Raw genomic sequence first — 16,447 nt, 5'->3', positions numbered from 1 at the left:
TTGAATCGAACTTTTACTGAGGATGCAACTCAACACTATCCTAAAAAACAAACAACAAAAGAAAGAAAGAAAGGAAGGAAGGAAGGAAGGAAGGAAGAATAAATAACAAAAAACACCCGAGTAGATTCTTATGCATGATAAGGTGGGAAATCTTGTTTTATTTTTATTTTTTTTTAAAGATTTTACTTATTTACTTAGAGTATGTGGGGGAGGGGTCCAGGGCGAGAGAGAGAGAGAATCCCAAGTGGACTCACTGTGAAGGTGGAGCCTGATGCAGTGCTTAATCTCAGCAGCCTGAGATCATGACCTGAGCCAAAATCAAGAGTCTGACACTTGACCGACTGAGTCACCCAGGTGCCCTGGAAGTCCTGTCTTAAAACATGTATTATCTTAGCAAATAACAAATCTCTACAGGTCAGTCTTGGAATCAATGGTTAACTTTTGCACTAGCCTGGCAAACAGCGGACTCACTCCTACTTCCGAGCTTCTACACAGCAGATATCCCTCCCCACTGACTCAGCCTGACTGCTCAGCTTTCTGTCCTGAAGCCCAACTGAAATTTCTCCTCCTCATTTTTCTCAAATGTTTTTTTTCTGCATATAACACTGACTAATTATTTTCCATGAGCCATTCTTCCTCTACATGAATTTTCTGTCCTTCAAATACTCTTTTCTTTGAAATATTAAACCTAAAACCATATATACACAGAACATTCTGGAGTCACATCACTTAGCTTGTTCAAATAATCTGAAAGTCTTAAAAATTTTTTGTTTTGCTAATGGTTTTCTGGGTCATCCTGATCTTCCTGGTAGTAATATCACATAGTCCACTGCTGGCAGTGAACATTCTCATTCAAATTTCATATTTTCACACTGTTTGATCCAATAAAGATCTGTGAGGGCAGAGAAGGTCTCTTCCCAACTTCAGGACTCTGAAATCAGAGTGAATTTTGGCTCATTACAGATGAGGTTCGCTAAGAGGACGGTGCTATAACATTTTTGGTACTAACGATGCTTATCATCGGGACCGGAGATCTGGAAGACTCAGATAGTGGAGTAGTTTAGGGGTGTTTTGACGAGGAGGTACTGAAGTGATAGAATTTTTGTGCCAGACTGTGAAGTCAGCTGACTTGAATGCTACGAGCACGGTCTCTGGCCTAAACTCCTGCATCTTCTCTCCCACACCTTATACTCTAAAAAAGACTTGAAATTTCACCACTGAAGATGTATCCTTCTTAGGGTCTTGAAGGCAAGGGAGCCTTACAAATTCCTTATTATTGTAAAATTCCCTTGGGGAGTAAATAATGATTCTTAATTATTTTAAGACTAGCTGGTTGCTGAGATGGGCAAGTGAAAAGCCAAAAGAAAGAAGAATTAAAAAAAAAAAAAAAGGGATTGGCTTGGGGGAAAAAAGTGAGAATTTAACAAAGACTCTTTCTAATTGCTTCCTCGATGAGCCAGACAAGAAAAACTCATTTATTTGAGTCTATGATCTTCTTTAAAACCTCAACAATGGAAAAGTGAAAAAGGTATGGACTCAGAATTTACTTCCTCATTCAAAGGGAGAAGAAGTTGGTATATAAATAATCGAATGCCCAAAGGAAAAACCAAACAAATGGGCAAACAAAACAAAGCCCGACAGACCTGTACAAGTACAGGCACCGGGTCCCCTTTCAGTCTTCTTCCTGACCTACAGGAGTGGTAGTATTTGAATGCTCAGCAGTTTTTAAAAATACATACCCTACAATCACTTCTTCTCTTTATTTTGCCACAGAGAATTAGGAATGTAGACAGAAATACCAATTATATTAGGAAGAACAAAAATACACACTTTTCTCTGGTTTGTAAAGAAATACTATAAAACAACTTCTGAACTATCTTTTGTTTTTATTTATACTTGTGTTGGCCAAGGAGGGATGCTTGTCTCCTCATTCCTGTTTGACGATCAGGGTTGGCTGTTATTAGAGTCCAGAGATGCCCTTCTGCAGAGGCCCCGGGCCTCCAGCCTGCTCTAATCAACTACTAACTAGAGCAACAGGACCAGGAATCAGCCATTTCCATTTGGTCGTAGTTGTTAACAGGCAGTTTTGCAAGGGACCACAGCCAACACTGCCAGCCCTCTGGGGCTCTTCCTACTCAACCCCCTTCTTCCCTCTCTCCCTCCTCAGGTATCAGACCTGCTCTTCCTCTTTCTTTCCTGTATCCCGCAGAGGCATTCTGTCTGGTAAGTCTTTCCAATGTCTAATTCCATCCCAACCCCTGCTCCTTAGAGTATCTAAATAGACACATTACTCATAGAAAAAAAAAAAAAAACCCATATGAATTTCTTCCTTTTGTTTTTGTTTGTTTTGATAAAACACTGCAAAATCAATGATTAAAATAATGTATAGAAACATTTATGCTCCTCAAGTTGTAACTTGACACATATCACATATTTGTAGCAGATATACAAGTGAGCATAGTTTTAAAATTTGGCTGTTATTTTTCAACTTAAGAGCAGTCTAGATGAGGAAAATACTTTCTAAAAATTACACAGAGAAATCATATTTAACCTACATATTTATAGAGTTATCTATATTATTTCCACAGTCAAAACATTGTGTTCTTTTAGTCTACTGATTTTAATGTAGCAAAATTAATGTAAGAAGCAGAAGGTGCCAGGGATAAACAGCCGTAGCATTAAGATAATTCTTGCAAGTCAAGCAGTTTTTATAATTCCATGATTTTCTCCTTTCAAAAACTACTTACAGTTCTGTCTTAAATCTGAATATTCCCAATGCAAGCCATTCACAGAGCCAGAAAAACGCAAAGGCATATAGAATATCACAACAACTCTAATTAGCCTGAATCCTAGATCTAAGCAATTTTTACTTCTAAAGATATATAAAGGTCTTCGGAATTTAGGGCTATGTAATGAATACTTTCCTATCTCCAACAGAGAAACAGTTTCTGATGAAGTTAATGTATTCGATTTCATTGTGAAATTCCCTTCTTCTTCTTTGCCCTTTTCTTTTATTCATATAATTGGAAAACAAACTAATACAACCAAAAGTACTCTGGGAATTAGACTGAAAAAGAAATATGTCTCTCCTTATTAATGTTCTCATAATGGAAAGAAATGCTTAAAAATGTACTTTTTAAAAGTGGGGGATAAATTTGCATAGAACAGCAAATATTGATCTAAATATTTACATGGGCAAGTAGTTGTTTTTGTACAATCAAATCCTTTTTAAGAAATTAGTAACTGAGAAAGTTTCTAGGTTAACTCAGTACAATTAAGGATGGATCAACCCGCTGAAGCTAAAAAAGAGAAAAACAATATAATGTTTTATATAATATAATAATATTATAATATTGAACCAGGGTAAAAGAATAAAAGCACAAAAGAAAAAAATGCATATATAAAAAATTATGTGTGTATATATACAAAAAATCTAATTGATGGGTTTGGAAGCAATAAAAAATGAATTCCAATTATAACATAATGTTAGCCAACCTAAATCAAATAAAATATTAATAATATACAAGAATCTCTAAGGTTCTAAGATGTGGTTTCCTCATTTCTCATTCTGAAGTTTCATAAATTGTTAGGTGACCAGAAAGAGTTGTCTCTTGCCATTTGCAATACTAAATTAGTATTTCAAAGAGATGCATTTCATACAAAAGGTGGGGAACTCAAGTATTCCAACATTAAAAACAAGATGCAGTGCTATGTCGATATAGATGATGGTTAGGTATCATTTTATTTGTAAAAAGACAATAAGTAGTTTATCTCCTAACCCTCTTCAACCTCAGTATAGTTGGACCATGAATGGAACAAAGACCAGGAGAAGACTACAGTTAGGCCATACCTTCAAGATGGAAGTACATCTATTCAGAGGTCATACGTGAACTAACATTTTTAAAAGTCATTTTATCCTATAGCAGCTGCTTAGCTTTGAGTCCGGGTCCTCCACTTGTCTATTCCTTTCTTTTTTTATTTTTAAATAAAATTGCCCCAGGGGTACAGGTCTGTGATTCATCAGTCTTACAGAACTCACAGTGCTCACCACAGCACGTACCTTCTCCCATTTCTATCCCCCAGGCACCCCATCCCTCGCAAACCCCCCCTGCACCCAGCACCCCTCAGTGTGTTTCCTGATATCAAGTCTCTTATCGTTTGCCTCGCTCTCTGGTTTTATCCCATTTCATTTCTTCCCCTCTTCCGCTATGCCCCCCCTCTGCCTTGTTTCTCAAATTCCACGTATCAGCAAGATCATATGACACTTGTCTACTTCTGAGTGGCACTGTGGTCTCCAAATCAGAGACGGACTGGAATTGTAGTTTACAAGAGCCAGTTTGAAATCAGTGGACTTCTGACCTTGGTATACCCCGTGGGTGATAAAGCAAAAAGAGCCTCTGGCAAAGACTTGAGAGATTTGAGAACTGAGTCAGATCCCATCCAGGCAAACCAAGAGAGAGAGGACACAGGGGGGACATGAAAGTGAGGGGGGTAGGTCACAGGCCTGTTGATTTTGAAGAAGGGATGACAGGTAGCTGCATGGGACAGACATTGTCAGTAGTTTATGAAGCACAAGTCACAACTAAGTTTTAGGGAAACGCTGCCAAGTGGACCCCACAGTGTAGAGGGGGAAGGAGGAAGTGTGGAATAGGGAAAGGGTAAGCACTAGGCTTTCTGTAAAGCGGACTGACCCCTCTTATCTTTGACCCCTGTTTGTATATCCCAACCCATATCCCGCCAGTGGGCAAGTCCTGTTGGCTTGACGCCCAAGAACGGATTCAGACTTGATCATTTCCTACTTGCTCCGCTGCTACCACCCAGTCTCCACCTCCCTTTACCTGGATTACTGCAATCATCTCCACTGGACGCTTTTCTGAAAACAGCATCCAGAGAGGTCGTTTAAAAATGTAAATTAGATTATGACACTCCCCTGGTCCAATCTTCAAATGCCTTCCCATTTAACTCAGAGTAAAAGACCCATCACCACCCGGCCCCTGGCAGCCTCTATTCCTAAAGCCAGGTCCGCTTCCTTTCCTCACTTCCTTTCCGCCTGTACACACTGCACTTTCTTTCCTCTCTTCTCCCTGATCCCTTCACCCCGTGAGCCCTTTGACCTAATACCATCTTCTCAAGGGAGCCTTCCTCTGGCCAACTGATGGTTAAGAGGTAATTCTCAAAACGCCTTCCTAAGAATTCCCATCCTTTCCCTGATTTATTGACTCCACAATACACTCATTTTACCAATTTGTTATTTCAACTGGAATGTAACTTTTTGAGAGCCAAGTATTCTTCCTAACTTGTTCACTGTTCTAGTATGAATAATAATGCCAGGTTTTAGTAAATATTCAGCAAGCAAAATTATCTAAATCCTGTAGAGACAGGATTAATAATAATAAGACTTATTAGTCATAAATGTAGTACACTTAAATAAAAAATTGCATCTGACATAATAAAATATAATTTTATCTTCAAGACCTTGGGAAGTTATACCTCTCAAATATGATAATGGAATATCATATGCTAGCACAATCAGTATCCCTTACCTAAATTTTTCGGGGGTGTATCTGGCAGAAACTGGCAATCTATGTGGGAATAAAAAGTCCTGTAGCCCCTTGTGCATGTAATCATTAATATATCCATGAGGGACCACTATTTATTCAATTAATAAATAGACACCGAGAACCCATTATGTGTCAGACATTTTTTTTCTAAATACTCGAGTTACATTAGAAAACAAAACCAATATCCTTGCCTTCTTTGTGCTTACATTCTAGGGGAGATTCCAACAGTAAATGATCCATACAGTAACTAATGAAGGATGGAGAATGTCAGAGTGTGATTAAGTGCTGTGGCAGGGGAGGGAAGAAAGCGGAGCAGGCAAGGGGGTAGGGTGTGGGGGAGGGGCGGTGTGCTAGAGCAGGAGGAGAGGGCCCAGCTGTCTCCCTGGAGAAGGTGAGGGCTGGGCGACATGTCTAAGGAGAACTACATGGAAGAGTCAAAAAGCAAACTGCAAATCCACCTGTAAGGACCTATTTAGAAACTGTCCCTGCTCCCCTTCCCCCAGGGGATTTACAGGTAACAAAGCCCAGATACAAAGGTGGGTCAGGCCAGGTGGAGACATTGATCAGTCAGTCGCTTGGGGGGGGTGGTGCATACTGTCTCCCTGGTTACCAAGGAGTATGGGCCTCGCCCTTTGGGAGCCTTTTTGGCGCCAATCCCAATCAAGGTGTAATAGGCTGGTTCAGACGTCTACTAGGGTAAATTGTAACTCAGTTGGTCACCTAGCATCACTGTGGCGTTTCCTGTGTGTGTTACAATCTCATCCCACCTGTGCGTGGCCAGGCCCGACCACATGGCCTTTGCCCTTAAAAGCTAATCTGTGAAACAGAGAAGAGTCGCCCTCTCTTGTAAGAGGTGCAGCCCCGAACGTTCGGTTAGATTCTTGATGCTTGGCTCAAAATAAAGCTTTGCTTGACCTTCGCTTTGTATCAGTCTCGCTCCTTTAATCACGGACCCATTATTGGGGCATAACACCACCAAAAATGGAAGGGTCTAGAAAAAGAAACACAGGGGCAGAAGCAACCACATCAAAGGTTGCCGGGGCAAAGCAGGAGTGGAAACTGACTAGAGAGGGGCAGGAAAGGGTCCGGGGATTTAAAGGAATGCTCTTTGAGCTGGATTCTGGTGATGGCTGCAGTGCTGTATACACTTACTAAAACTCACTGAATCATGCACTTGAAATAGGTGGATTTTAGCATTTGTCAAGTCTTCTTTTTTTTTTTTTAAGAGTTTATTTATTTATTTGACAGAGAGAGATCACAGGTAGACAGAGAGGCAGGCAGAGAGAGAGAGGGAAGCAGGCTCCCCGCTGAGCAGAGATCCCGATGCGGGACTTGATCCCAGGACCCCGAGATCATGACCTGAGCCGAAGGCAGCGGCTTAACCCACTGAGCCACCCAGGCGCCCCTGTCAAGTCTTCTTATCTTAGTAAAAGTATTGAAAAGAGAAGGGGGAATAAAATAAGTAACATTAGAAAGTATAGAATAAAACGAAGCAGAAAAAGAAGCCTGTAGAAGACTTGGAGATTTTAATTAGAAAACTGTAAAAGCAGTTTCTGGTATTCCTTCATCTGTACCTTAAACCTGGTGTCTGATTATAATTTTATGTGATATCTTGAAACCAGGATATATAAAACTCTCTGAGGGGTAATTCTGTGTGTCAACTTGGATAGGCTACAGTGCCCGGTTACGCAACCAAACATGACTCCAGGAGCTGCTGTGGAGGTATTTTGCAGATACGGTTAATGTCACGATGGACCAACTGTAAGGGGACAATCCTTCACAGTGTGAGCCTCAGCCAACCGGATGGCAGGCCTCCAGCACAAAACAGAGGTTCCCCCAGATGGAGCTCGGAATAGCTATCAAATTAGTAAGAGAGCCATATAAATAATATAAATGACAGCATTAAACCTGGGTTATACTAGGGCTCTATAATCTCTGGATATAAATGAATGAACTTAGATCCCAGTTTTAAAACAGAAAAGATATATGAAACCTTCAAGTATGTTTGGAAGGGAAGTCCTTCTTGAGTGCAGCCACCCCCTTCCAGGAGCTCTGAAACTTTCTTATCTCTTCTCTTCAGCCCACAGTTCCTTCTTTCAAATGAAAGCAACAGAAATTAAAAAAAAAAAAAAAAAAATACAAAGCCTGAAAAAATTTAGAAATTTACAAATTCTTCTATTCTCTCATGACCATGAGCTCTGGCCTGTATCAGAAAGACTATTACTAGATAAATAGTCAATAAATAAATTTAATTTGATTATTAAAATTAACAAAGTCTTATCAAAAGTAATTCCAGTTGGGTGGTAGAGAGAAAAAATTAAAGCAACCAAAAGAACTGTCGCTGAGGGGAACACCCCAAATGAATAACCTCTTTCCTTCTCTGTTTATTCCCGAGGAAGAACAAGACAAAAGAATTCTTGGTGCTTAAACATCTGACCACAAGTGCTCCGGAGGAGAACTAAGACCTTGGCTGGGATTAGCAGGGTGCAGGCACGGAGAGATAAAGCTCCACGCTGGTGAAACACAGTCGTAGAGAGTGGAAGCTACATGATCAGGAATTTACTCCAAAGGAAACGAAGTGTGCACACGTCTGAAGTCTGTAATCAAGTACACAAGGCCAGCAAGGCTTTTACCTGGTAAGAAAACAATCCGTTTTTCACCAAGGAGGAAGGAACGCTTTGATTTGCGGAGAAGTTGGTCAGATGCTTTAGGTGAGCACGTGGTCTGAAATCTCAACTCTTCCTTGTTAGGGGCTGTCCTTGATGAGTTAAATAAAGACTCCACACGGACTGGAAAGGGAGTCAGCGCTTAGCATCCCCTGGAATCAGTCCCTGGGTTTAGTAGGTTACTCTGGTAATGTTCGCACCATGATTTAACTCTACTGCCTTTCAATGAATGAAGAAGGTAAATTATTAAAATGATCTATCAACTAAGTGAAGCCATGATCCCAAGCCAGGAGTGTGTGTTTCAAAGCTCATATTTTAGAACAAGTCCATTTTCTTTACACTCTACTAATGTTTAAGATGTTTTTATTACAGTATCTACAACTAACTTAAAGCTTTTCGGCACAGACTGTAGGCAGCTGTGTGCATGTGACTTACTCTGCAGCCGCAGGTCAGAGGCAGCCACGAGCCGCCATTCCAGAGGCAGCGACTTCAGATTTCTGCTGTCTGCTCTCTACTCAACTTATTAAATGCCAAACTGGGTTTTCTTTGGTGAAATGAGTGCCTTGTTAATCAGCATAAATGTTCGATAAATGTTACGAAAGATATCTCAGTGGTGAAATAAAAGATATTAAGGGTATATAGTTTGACAAAACATGTTTTATAGACACACACAGCCTGTGTGTAGACAAGATAAGGCAAGTGAGGCCGGTGGCCTGAAGCCTTGGACATGGTTCTGGAGTATCGATCCCTTAGTGATCCTGTGCCAGCCATCAGCTTAGGAGACTTTCTGTTGCTTGGCACTGGCTGCGTGTAGCTGAATCCTCGTCTAAAATACTGTGAAAGCTGCCCGAAGAGAACATTTAATTCAAGGTATAGCAAGTCAGAGAGCTAGGACTTCACTGAGCTTACAGAAGAGTCTGTATTAACTGCATTGTGCCTACCTGCTAATAAAAATGTTCATTTAATAAATGTCTGTATGTGCACCAGACCTTGGCCTGTGACTTCCTTTTACTGCTTCACGGTGGCTAAGCTACACACAGTAGCTGATTCTCACTTATCTCACTTTTTGGTGACTGACGTCTTTCAGAAGAACCTGAAAGCTATGCATGCAAATTGGCTCAGGTTGATCTATAATTCTGTTCCTCAGATCATTTGTGCCAGAATAACTCAGAGCTTAGAATTCTTTCTTTTCCCAGCATTCCGCATTGAGTTCTAGGAGTGGGACCTGAGAATTCTGAAATGTAACAAGTTTCCCTGGTGATTCTCATATATTCCAAGGATTCAGCTAATGAAGATATAACCAAAGCAGCATCATGATCATCTGCTGACAGCATTTCCCAATGGCAGACAAAAGACCCAAGAGGGAGAAAATATACTTCTAACCACTGGGTTTGAAAACCAAAATCTATAAAGCAATAGTAAATAGCACACTATGAAGACTTCCCATCTCATTAACTCTGTGCCTTAAATTTGTTGGTTATAGCTACAAGGCTACCCGCGTAGATGGAAACAGACCAAAACTAGCCGTAGGCATTCAGCATGTTCATCGACGGCCAAAGGTATTCCACTGCCATTTGGATGGTAGGGATTATCAATAGCTTTCCAACTGACTACTGTGATCCATTTTATATGATGGCAATGAAAACTGTTGGCCAAAAGCCCATCATATTAAATACGTTTTTGCAGAAAAATCAGTTGGGCTACTGGGTTACTTTAAAATCAATAAGCCCCCAGTGGAGTCACTTACAAGACATCTCGTCCGACCTTCACCCAACTCATCAAATAGTTATTGAAAGCCTTTTTAGAAACATGTAGTTGTTTGTTTGTTTTTTAAGATTTTATCTATTTGCCAGAGATAGAGAGAGAGAGAGAGTACACACAAGCAGGCAGAGAGGCAGGCAGAGGCAGCGAGAGAAGCAGGCTCCCTGCCAAGCAAGGAGCCTGATGCGGGACTCGATCCCAGGACCCCGGGATCATGACCTGAGCCGAAGGCAGCGGCTTAACCCACTGAGCCACCCAGGCGTCCAGAAACATGTAGTTTTTAACTTCCAGTGAACACAGTGTAAGATTCAAGACAGTGAGGTCTAGCTCAGGTCTTTGGTCTCATCGTACCACGATGTATAGCGAGAAACACCCGGCACAGGAGTCGGGTCTTGAGCTCAACGGATGGTATAAACTCAGTGGCAGGTCAGTAAAGCACTGTGGGCTTCCATTTCTCCTTCTAAACAACTGGGAGCAAAATGTTTGCTCTTACTTGTTTTTCTAAATTTAATAATTCATTCGTATTTATTGGTTATCAACCTTTCAGGAATTTTTCTAAGAGCATGGAGGATATAGTAGGGAAGAAGATACACAATATGACTGCTCTCAAATAGACTTATGCTTAAAGTAGAAATACATATAAATATACTGATATATAAAAACTTAAATAAGCACATAAACGTGAATATTAACGAATGTATTTTGAGAAACAGATATATGTACACGTTTGTTTCTCAAGTTTAACAAAAACCTTTCCTAAGAATGCAATACTATTTTTTAGATCTTATATCCTGTGACTTAGGATGAGGAAGTCAATAATCTAGTGACAGATATATTGATTCCAACAACACACCAAACACTTTAATAAAAAGATGTCCCTACATTTCATTAATGATAAAAAAAAAATTCTGGCAAGATACGTTTTTCAAATTAAAGAAAAAAATGCTCAGGTCCATGCGACATTTTTTTCACATATAGTAGAATTTATTGTTTTAAGAGAACCTTCTTTTTCACTAATTCTTTCACTATTTAAGAACGAAGTATATATGATAAGACGGCTTTCCTATTAGGCAACAGGTATAGGCAACCTCGAAGATGTTCTCTATGCATGTCTTCTCATGTAATCCCTTTCATTTAAGTGTGGTCTGCATTTAGTCACTCACTTCTACCAAACTGTGTATGACTGAAGTGATGGGATGTCACTTCCAAAACTGTGAGGCAATGTTTGGTGTTCTAAGCCACTAAGGTTTGGAGTAATTAATTACACAGCAATAGGTGATCCAAGGATCTAACTTTGAGGGTAGTATTATGATAATCAGTGGATTCAGAATCTCAAGCTTTATACTTTGAATATTTGAATTAAACTAGAAGGATATGGTGGCATCATAAGAATACTTTCATCACGAAGAAGCATAAACTTGCCACTCTTTAGCTCACGGAAAAAGTTTGGTATTTTCCCTGAGATGTGTTGAGTCTACTGAATCAAATATAAATACTTCATAATCAAACTTCACTGAAACTCTGTTTTAACAATGTACTAGTTAACCAATAAAAAATGGTAGTCTTACCTCCAAAAAAGTACTTCTCGCCAGTTTTAACTTGAAGAGGACTATTAGTTCGAACAGCTGAAGCCTCGTCCCCATCGATGGTGAGAATGGCAAAATTTTCCTTAGCTAGGAAACGAACTTCATGCCACTGTCCGTCATTCAATCCAGAACCTGTTAAGAAAAAAGGTCAATTTATTTTCTAAAGATGGTACAGTTTAAAACAATTTTCAATACCAACAAGGTCAGAAATTTGTTGGTAAAAATTAGTATATTTTCATCTAGAAAAATTCAGTGCTGCTTGCAACTGATTGCATGCTTCTTTAATATCATAAGTGGTTCTATCCTCCATCGGACAGATAAGGCATAACAGAACCCAATAAAGTAGGGGAATAATCATTCATGTGCCATTGGCATACCTGGGAAAATGAATGGAGTGAATAAAGCTGTTTGGGAGGTGATGATGAACTATTTTAATTACTTATTTTATGATTAGGTTTACTAGAAGCCACTCTCCAATAACAAAATGGATTTATGACTTTTATCTAACATCTCTCTCAATTATTAAGAACTTTTTTGTGCTATTATTTTCTCTCAATAACCATGTCTGGCAAGGTTGTAGAAACTAAGAACTAACATGCTAATTAACCACTCATAATCATAGGAAATAATACCAAGGTTTTCTGATCATTTATAAATAAGGTATCCTTATAATGAATTAGGTTGTATTTAAACATATAAACCAACAAAAATAAATCAATAGCTCCCACTCCTAACAACCATATTAGCTGTGGCTTAGTACAAAAATCTTTGGAAACAAACATTCTTTTAAACTCTCCATTAGACAGATAATAACTTAAAGTTTTTGTTTAGTGTGTGCTCATTTTGTAAAGAATAGAAAATTAAGGAGCAAACATAGAAGATCAGCCATGAAACATAAGCACCCGGAGTTTAAGAAACACTGAGAGAGAGATGGAGAAGTCTAAGAGGGTCAGAGTGGCTTTCTTTGAACTTACCAAGGTCTATTCTCTTGCAAAGGGAAGGGATTCTGTTCTAACCCAGACAGAATAATTTAGAATCCACAAATTACTTGAAGTTACTTGAAGACACATTTCAGATTCACAAATGAAAGAGAAGCCTAGCGAGTAAAGATAGCTAAAAATGAAATGAGAGCAAGTCAATGAAGCACAGATGATGCTCCCAACCTCTGATCAGAGGTCTGCAAATCAGTTTATAGGGCAAGCCTGGCCTGCTGCCTTCTGTTCCTGTATGGTCTGAGAGCTAAAAGTAGTTTTCACATCTTGAAATAGTTAAAAATTAATACTAATACTAATACTGATAATAATAATAAATGACATATGAAAATTATATAAAATTTAAATTTTAGTGTCCACATCAAGTTCTGCTTACATAGTGCCTTGCTCCAGAGTCAAGTTGTTGTTACATAGACTTGTTAAAACTCACAAAGCCTAAAGTATTTACTGTGTGGTCCTTTGCTGAAAAAGCATAAACTTTTGGTTGGCTGAAACTATTAAACAGAAATACTATCTTAATGGAAAAAAAATTAAAGCCTGTTGAAGCCTGTAAGATTGTCATGTACATGAATATTTATCAGTGTTAGTAAATATCACTACAAATAACCACACCTCAGGTATTTTCTTAGAATTTTCTAATTTTAATTTAGAAATACATACTTAGCACATTTTATATCAATGGAGGAAAACAGAAAATCCCTGTTCTAAAGTAATTAATACTGAATAACCTCTAAGTTACAAAATGTATAATATATATGCACAATTTTGTACTATGAAATTACTATGTAAATGCTAAGTCTTATTCTAAAATTAAAATCAGTTAGCGATCAATAAATACTAGTGTTTATTGAAATATTTCCTTCTTAAGTAGGTTACATCAGGGTTCTCCCACAGAACAGCGGCACAGAAGACCGTATCTTCATGGTAACATTTTTCTGTAGAGTACAAAACTGGGTTTAGTGTTGATTAGGCATAGCACTGCATGGTTTGGGGTTTTGCATTTATAATGTGATAGCCCCTACTTTGAAATGCAATTTTGGTGCACAGATCCCAAGGACATCAATGTTAGAAATGTTCACTCTCCAAATCTAATTCTAAATAATCACACAACCAGAAAATGTCACTTAACTGACAGATCTTTCTGTTCTAAATAGTAGTCCAGAATGCTTTTCTAAAAATTCCTATGAACATTTCTCCATCATACAATTAATTTATAAACAAATATCATCAGCTTAACTGTTCATGCCAAAAAGTCTATTATTCCAATCAGATAAAAATAAAAAGGTGACTTTATTTTTTTTCAAGAAAATTAATTACTAGAGAAATGAAAGCAGACTTGTTGATAGCAACCACTGTTGCAGCTGAGCTTAAACTGTGATTTCTATTCATTTTAATTCCAGTTATTATTTTGTACTTTTAATCTTCAAGATGTATGCCTTAGCAACCTATGATAGGAATGACTCCCAGCTATAATGAAGTTCAATTCTTCAATGGGGAAAGAATGATCCACTTGCTCAAAAGATAATACACTACTTTTCAAAAATTTTCTTCATCCATGTTATGAAAAATAATCCTGAAAGTCTTTTTCTAAAGCAGAATCTAACTGCAGTATTCCTGTACGTGGATATATTTAAAGATAGTGTTCTAAGCTCTATACATGACTCACTCTGATAAGTTCTTGCATTTGATTCATTTATAATTCACACTAAATGTTTTAGGAATTATTGCTTCAAATAAATAAGTGAGAAAACTGAATCTGATATTGTTTAAGCATCGCATGGTTAATAAATGGCAGAAGTGAGAATTGAAATGCAGATATATCTGGCTGCAGAGGCTAGATTCTTACAAACAAGAAACAAAAACAAACCAGACAACAACAAAACACCTTATATAACTTCTGTGCATCCATGATCAGACTTCACTTACACTATGTGTGTGCACACATGCACACTTGTACAGATACACACACACACACAGATTTTCACTGTCACAACACCAAGACAGAGTGCAATTTGACAATCTGGAAGAAATGGATGCATTCCTAGAGATGTATAAACTACCAAAACTGAACCAGGAAGAAATAGAAAACTTGAACAGGCCCATAACCAGTAAGGAGATTGAAGCAGTCCTCAAAATTCTCCCAACAAACAAGAGCCCAGGGCCAGACGGCTTCCCAGGGGAATTCTACCAAGCATTTAAAGAAGAATTAACTCCTATTCTCCTGAAACTGTTCCAAAAAATTAAAATGGAAGGAAAACTTCCAAATTCATTTTATGAGACCAGCATTACCTTGATCCCCAAACCAGACAAAGACCCAGACAAAGGGCAAAAATGAGAATTACAGACCAATATTCTTGATGAACATGGATGCAAAAATTCTCACCAAAATACCAGCCAATAGGCTAGTATTAAAAGGATTATTCACATTAAAAATGTGAATAAAAGGATTGTTAAAAGGACTATTCACACGACCAAGTGGGATTTATTCCTGGGCTGCAAGGTTGGTTCAACATCTGCAATCAGTCAATCTGATACAGTACATTAATAAAAGAAAGAACAAGAACCATAGGATACTCTCAATAGATGCTGAAAAAGCATTTGACAAAGTACAGCAATTTTTCTTGATCAAAACTCTTCCCAGTGTAGGGACAGAGGGTATATACCTCCATATCATCAAAGCCATCTATGAAAAACCCACAGTGAATATCATTCTCAATGGGGAAAAACTAGGAGCTTTTCCCCTAAGGTCAGGAACTCAGCTGGGCTGTCCACTATCACCATGGATATTCAACATACTAGCAGAAATCTGAGCCCCACAATCAGACAAAAAAAGGAAATAAAAGGCATCCGAATCAGCAGAGAAGTAGTAAAACTCTTACTCTTTGTAGATGATATGATTCTTTATGTGGAAAACCAAAAGACTGATCTCAAAAACTGCTAGAACTCATTCAAGAATTCAGTAACATATCAGAATATAAAATCAATGCCCAGAAATCAGTTGCATTTCTATACATCAACAACAGTATTGAAGAAAGAGAAATTAAGGAGTCAATCCCCCTTACAACTGGACCCAAACCATAAGATATCTAGAAATACATTAACCAAAGAGGCAAAAAATCTGTACTCAGTAAGCCATGCAGTACTTATGAAAGAAACTGAGGAAGACACAAAGAAATGGAAAAATGTTCTAAGCTCATGGACTGGAAGAACAAATATTGTGAACATGTCTATGCTACCTAAAGCAATCACACATTTAATGCAATCCCTATCAAAATACCATCCTTTTTTTTTTTTTCAAATAAATGGAACAAATAATCCCAAAATTTATATGGAACCAGAAAGGAGCCTGAATAGCCAGAGGGATGTTGAAAAAGAAAACCAAAGTTGTAGGCATCACAATTCCAGACGTCAAGCTCTATTACAAAGCTATAATCATCAAGACAGTATGGTACTGGCATAAAAACAGACACATAGATCAATGGAACAGAATAGAGAGTCCAGAACTAGAACCTCAGTTCTATGGTCAGCTAATCTTTGACAAAGCAGGAAAGAATGTCCAATGAAAAGGAGACAGTCTGTTCAACAAACGGTGCTGGGAAAATTGGACAGACACATGCAGAAAAATGAAACTGGACCATTTCCTTGCACCACACATAAAAATAGAGTCAAAATGGATGGAAGACCTCAATGTGCGATAGGAATCCATCAAAATCCTTGAGGAGAACACAGGCAGCAACCTCTTCGAACTCAGCCACAGAAACTTTTTCCTAGAAAACACTGCGAAAGGCAAGGGAAGCAAGGGCAAAAATGAACTATTGGGACTTCATCAAGATTGAAAGCTTTTGCACAGCAAAGGAAACAGCAAGCCAAAAGATAACTGA

The 16,447-nt window shown here is 38.4% G+C and overlaps 1 protein-coding gene across 1 annotated transcript in view; it reads right to left on the bottom strand.

The window, feature by feature from the left end:
- Nucleotides 1-16,447, bottom strand: part of CNTNAP2 (contactin associated protein 2) — a 1,943,304-nt gene that overhangs the window by 903,441 nt on the left and 1,023,416 nt on the right. The window contains exon 9 of the mRNA XM_044246794.1: nucleotides 11,557-11,706. Coding sequence (XP_044102729.1) covers nucleotides 11,557-11,706 — 150 coding nt within the window. The remainder of the gene's footprint in view (nucleotides 1-11,556; nucleotides 11,707-16,447) is intronic.

Source organism: Neovison vison, chromosome 4 (assembly GCF_020171115.1).
Source record: "Neovison vison isolate M4711 chromosome 4, ASM_NN_V1, whole genome shotgun sequence".
NCBI lineage: Eukaryota > Metazoa > Chordata > Mammalia > Carnivora > Mustelidae > Neogale > Neogale vison.
Note: the sequence above shows the minus strand (reverse complement) of the source record. Positions and strands in the feature narration are given on the sequence as shown.